We start from the raw sequence: 5,467 nt of genomic DNA, 5'->3' as shown, positions 1-5,467 counted from the left end.
AACAGAAAAACCTACTTTGTTGGTAAAACAAATAATGTGCAGTTGAAGACAGAAAAACCTACTTTGTTGGTAAAACAAATCATGTACACTTGAAGACAGAAAAACCGACTTTGTTGGTAAAACAAATCATGTACACTTGAAGACAGAAAAACCTACTTTGTTGGTAAAACAAATCATGTACACTTGAAGACAGAAAAACCGACTTTGTTGGTAAAACAAATCATATACACTTGAAGACAGAAAAACCGACATTGTTGGTAAAACAAATCATGTACACTTGAAGACAGAAAAACCGACTTTGTTGGTAAAACAAATCATGTGCACTTGAAGGCAGAAAAACCCACTTTGTTGGTAAAACAAATCATGTGCACCTGAAGACAGACAAAAACAAAACCGGTGGCGCTGCATTGTGGCGACGCACTCTCCCCAGGGGAGAGTAATCCGAGTCTCAGAGAAATCAACGAAATTTCTAGACAGGAAGGGAAAGTTTCAAATCACTCTGCTCCCGACAACATGCACATTTTGGTTGCACATCGAACCGTTATAATTAAGCTTAAGTGACAAAAAAATGATGATAGAAGACTAAAGGAAAACGATTCCCACAGGGTTTTTTTCTACATGCACGGTTCCCATTCTCCAAAAATAGACGGCGGTTTTTTTAACGGTTATTTTTGTCTGCTCCTACAAAATGGTTGTTTGCAGGTTAAAAAAAACACACCTAAATAACCAGTACTTATATATCGCTGAATCTTGTGCAGAGACAAATCGAAGCGCTTTCACACCAGTCATTCACACTCGTGCATAACTCTAAACCTGAGAAACTGAAGACAAAGAAGAGGCAGGGTAGGGAGGCTGTCATAGAAAGAGGTGGGTTTTAAGGCCAGACCTGAAAGGGCTAAGTGCGGAGAGCTGACGAAGCGAAAGAGGAAGTTCATTCCAAAAGCTAGATCCAAAGACAGAGAAAGAACGTAATATGAGAAATGTGAGTAATATGATGCTAGCAAAGTGTAGTGCTTTTTTTCAAAATGAAAATGCGGCGTACATCTTTTAAAATGCAAAAAAATGTCTTCTGAAAATGTTGGATTGGCACGAGAAAAAGACGGGCGCAATAGCCGAGTGGTTAAAGCGTTGGACTGTCAATCTGAGGGTCCCGGGTTCGAATCACGGTGACGGCGTCTGGTGGGTGAAGGGTGGAGATTTTTAAGATTTCCCAGGTCAACACATGTGCAGACCTGCTAGTGCCTGAACCCCCTTCGTGTGTATATGCAAGCAGAAGATCAAATACGCACGTTAAAGATCCTGTAATCCATGTCAGCGTTCGGTGGGTTATGGAAACAAGAACATACCCAGCATGCACACCCCCGAGAACGGAGTATGGCTGCCTACATGGCGGGGGGTAAAAACGGTCATACACGTAAAAGCCCACTCGTGTGCATACGAGTGAACGTGGGAGTTGCAGCCCATGAACGCAGAAGAAGAAGTAGAAGAAGAAGAAGAAGGCACGAGAAAAAAGCCAAGCCATGACTGCTAAGGCACGTGTTTAGAACCAACACTGCTGTACGCAGGGTTGTCGACGGCGGAGAAAGATGACAGTGCAGACGTCTGGTCGATGTGGGGTGCCAAGGCCAGGAACTCGCTGTAACTCATCGTGTCCTTGCGACTGCTCTCCCCTGACCCGCTGGACATGGAGGTGCTGTCCCCTCTGGATACCACCTGCTTCTGCGATAATGAATATAAAAAAAAAGGAAATATTTTTCAATAGTAATGATCATGATAATAATGATAATGATAATAATGATTTGTTAAAAAAAATAGGCACAAAGTATAATTTCAAACAATATGAAAGCATATTGTATTGTATTACATTGTATTGTATTGTATTACTTTTTTCGTCACAATAGATTTCTCTGTCTGAAATTTGGGCTGCTTTCCCCAGGAAGAGCGCGTCGCTACACTGAGAGCGCCACCCTTTTTATTTCTTCTTTTTTTCTTTTCTTTTTTTTCTTTTTTTGTATTTTTTCTGCCTTCAAGTTTATTTGTTTTCCTACTGAAGCGGAATTTCTACAGAATTTTGCCAGGGACAACCCTTTTGTCGCCATGGGTTCTTTTACATGCGCTAAGTGCACGCTGCACACGGGACCTCGGTTTATCGTCTCATCTGCATGACTAAAGCCGACTTTAAAGACTGTATGTTTGACCTTATTAAAGGCACATGCCAATAGTTGGTCGTCAATCTCAACACGACAGTTGCCGACAGCCACTTGAGGGAGGCTGACCAACTACAACCTTGTGTTGTGTGCATTTCGTTTAGACAGGTTTATATATATATATATATATATATATATATATATATATATATATATATATATATATGAAAACATCACAATACAAATTCATGAACTGAACAGGACATCAACAACAGCAATAAAGTCTATAATGATGTATATTTGTGCAAACACTAGATATGTGTCTCTGACAGGTAGAATTTCAAACACTGTAACATGAATTATAAACAAAAGGACAGTAAGAACAATACAACTGAACAGAAAGCGAAAAGGATACAAGTGGTAGGAGCGGAGAAAAAATGGTTCATCAGCGCAAAGAAATGAAACTGAGCTATATACAGATTCAAAGATTCAAAAAGAAAATAATCATGTTGCCCTTTATGGGGTGTGGAGGATACAGTAACAACACATACACGTTGAATCACAACTTCAGTCCAACAATGTCAATCGATAAAAGCAAACACACACACACACACACACACACACACACACACACACACACACACACACACACTTAACTTTTTTATGTTTTCTTAACAGCACGAAATTAGCACAAACCGAACACTGCCGAATGCGATTGATATTTATGTGGTATCAGTCTATTTCGATTTACAATATTTTAAGGACATTCTAACACAAAAAGAAATTCGTCACCAAACGTTTTCAAAAACAAAAAAAAAACAAAAAAAATCCTTATAAATTCAGTTTTCTGTGTCTTCGCCTTCGCATCTATAAATGTGCAGAGGTGTTTAACTCACTCAGTACGGCCAGTCCTCTCTTCTCCTCTACACAGACCCCTCGGATGTCCAGTGGGTATCTGAATGACCCAACCTTTAGCTTCCGTCGTAAGAATTGTGGTATTCTTTGTCAACATTCACCTCTTCAGTATAAGAGCCTTCAGCTTGCAATATTTTGATGATGGTTATTGGGGTGAAACGCTGTTAACGTCGTCTCTTTCGCCGTTCGTATGAAGAGGAAGGAAGGAATTTTTGTTTAATGTCCCGTCACACATATCGGTGATTGAAGACATTTTGTAAAAGTATTTATGAATACATCTGAGTATTATCGGTTAGAAGGGGTGGGAGATGTGGATGAATGGAGGGTTGGGGGAAACTGGGCAAATGAGGGTAAAAATGTGGGTGAAATTTGAAAGAAAAACAAAACAAACAAACAAACAAAAAAACCTCTATATACAGTTACAGGAAATTACTTAAAGGACTTCGTAAAAGAGAAGTCGTTAAACTGACAAGCGAAACAACTGTATGAAGAGAATTAACGTGACAGTATTTATCTAGTACATTCTGCTGAGCACAGGCATTGAAAGAAAAGGCGACATAAAACCACAACAAGGAAACAGACATCAATGACATTAGCTCCAAAGTCAGTTTCTCAAAGAGGCGTCACTGCCTTCGGACAAATCCATACATCATGTATACATACCTACACCCTATTTGCTAGGCAGATTGCCTGACAGGAGAATAACCCAACGCACAAAGTCATGCCTTGGGTGCATGCCAATATATATCTGTATACCTATCAGTGTAGATTTCTTCCGTAGAATTTTGCCAAAGGAAGAATACACATGTTGCGCACGGGACCTCGCCCCGTTTTTTTGTTTTGTTTTGTTTTGTGTGTGTGTGTGTGTGTGTGTGTGTGTGTGTGTGTGTGTGTGTGTGTGTGTGTGTGTGTGTATGTGTGCGTGTGTGTGTGTTTTTTAATTTTCCAGTCAAGCTTGGGAGAAAGGACGAGACCGGTACACGAACCCAGACCCCTCGTGATCACTGTATGGGCAGATAAACGTCTTAACCATTCTGCCGCCTTCCTTCCTTCCTTCCTTCCTTCCTTCCTGTGACTGACTGTACGTCGCCTGACCTTTCAATGCCCGGGCCCATCAGAACAGAGTGAATATTGTACCGTGAAACACCTTCGCGCACACGAGGTTCAATTTCTTTACTGCGCAGATGATCCGATTTTCTCCTCTCTTCCGTCTAAGAGATATGGCAGAGTGGTTAACTCTCTCCATACGAACGGCGAAAGAGACGACGTTAACAGCGTTTCAGCCCAATTACCATCATCAAAATATTGAAAGCGGAAGGCTCTTATACTGAAGAGGTGAATGTTGACAAAGAACACCACAATTCTGACGACGGAAGCTAAAGGTTGCGCCATTCAGACACCCACTGGACATCCGAGGGGTCTGTGTAGAGGAGAAGAGAGGACTGGCCGTACTGAGTGAGTTAATTAAAACGCCTATCTACCAATACAGCGTCCGTTTAAAAAAACATTTTTTTTAAGTGACGGGCGCAATATCCGAGTGGTTAAAGCGTTGGACTTTCAATCTAAGGGTCCCTGGTTCGAATCTCGGTGACGGCGCCTGGTGGGTAAAGGGTGAAGATTTTTCCAATCTTCCAGGTAATCATTTGTGTAGACCTGATTGTGCCTGAATCCCCTTCGTGTGTGTACGCAAGCAGAAGATCAAATGCGCACGTTAAAGATCCTGTAATCCATGCTAGCGTCCGGTGGGTTATGGAGACAAAAACATACCCAGTATGCACACTCCAAAAACGGAGTGTGGCTGCCTTCATGGCGGGGTAAAAACGGTCATAAACATAAAACCCCACTCGTGAACACACGAGTGTACGTGGGAGTTGCAGCCCACGAACGAAAAAGAAGAAGAAGAAGGAGAGGAAGAAGAAGAAGAAGAAGAAAACTGCACAGTACTGCTTCGGTAAAATTTTTAAAAAAAGAAAAAAAAAGAAGATAAAGCTCGCACAATACAGCGTCCGTTTAAAGATAAAGTTTGCATAACACCGTTTCCGTTTAAAGAAAAAGCTTACACAATACAGCGTCCGTTTAAAGATAAAGCTTGCACAACACAGCTTCCGTTTAAAGATAAAGCTTGCACAAAACAGTATCCGTTTAAAGATAAAGCTTGCACAACACAGTATCCGTTTAAAGATAAAGCTTGCACAAAACAGTATCCGTTTAAAGATAAAGCTTGCACAAAACAGTATCCGTTTAAAGATAAAGCTTGCACAACACAGCTTCCGTTTAAAGATAAAGCTTGCACAATACAGTGTCCGTTTATTACAGATAAAGCTTGCACAATACAGTTTCCGTTTAAAGAAAAAGCTTACACAATACAGCGTCCGTTTAAAGATAAAGCTTACACAATACAGCGT

The 5,467-nt window shown here is 40.9% G+C and overlaps 1 protein-coding gene across 1 annotated transcript in view; it reads right to left on the bottom strand.

Moving 5' to 3' along the window:
- Positions 1 to 277: 277 nt before the first annotated feature.
- The window catches only part of LOC143294544 (uncharacterized), a 21,860-nt gene continuing 16,670 nt past the window's right edge, over positions 278 to 5,467 (bottom strand). The window contains exon 11 of the mRNA XM_076605920.1: positions 278 to 1,719. Within this exon, the coding sequence (XP_076462035.1) occupies positions 1,528 to 1,719 (192 nt within the window). The 3' untranslated portion in view covers positions 278 to 1,527. The remainder of the gene's footprint in view (positions 1,720 to 5,467) is intronic.

The sequence above is a fragment of the Babylonia areolata genome, chromosome 20 (assembly GCF_041734735.1).
Source record: "Babylonia areolata isolate BAREFJ2019XMU chromosome 20, ASM4173473v1, whole genome shotgun sequence".
NCBI classification, from domain to species: Eukaryota; Metazoa; Mollusca; class Gastropoda; order Neogastropoda; family Buccinidae; genus Babylonia; species Babylonia areolata.
The sequence above is the reverse complement of the archived record's forward strand: the minus strand, read 5'-3'. Positions and strand labels throughout refer to the sequence as shown.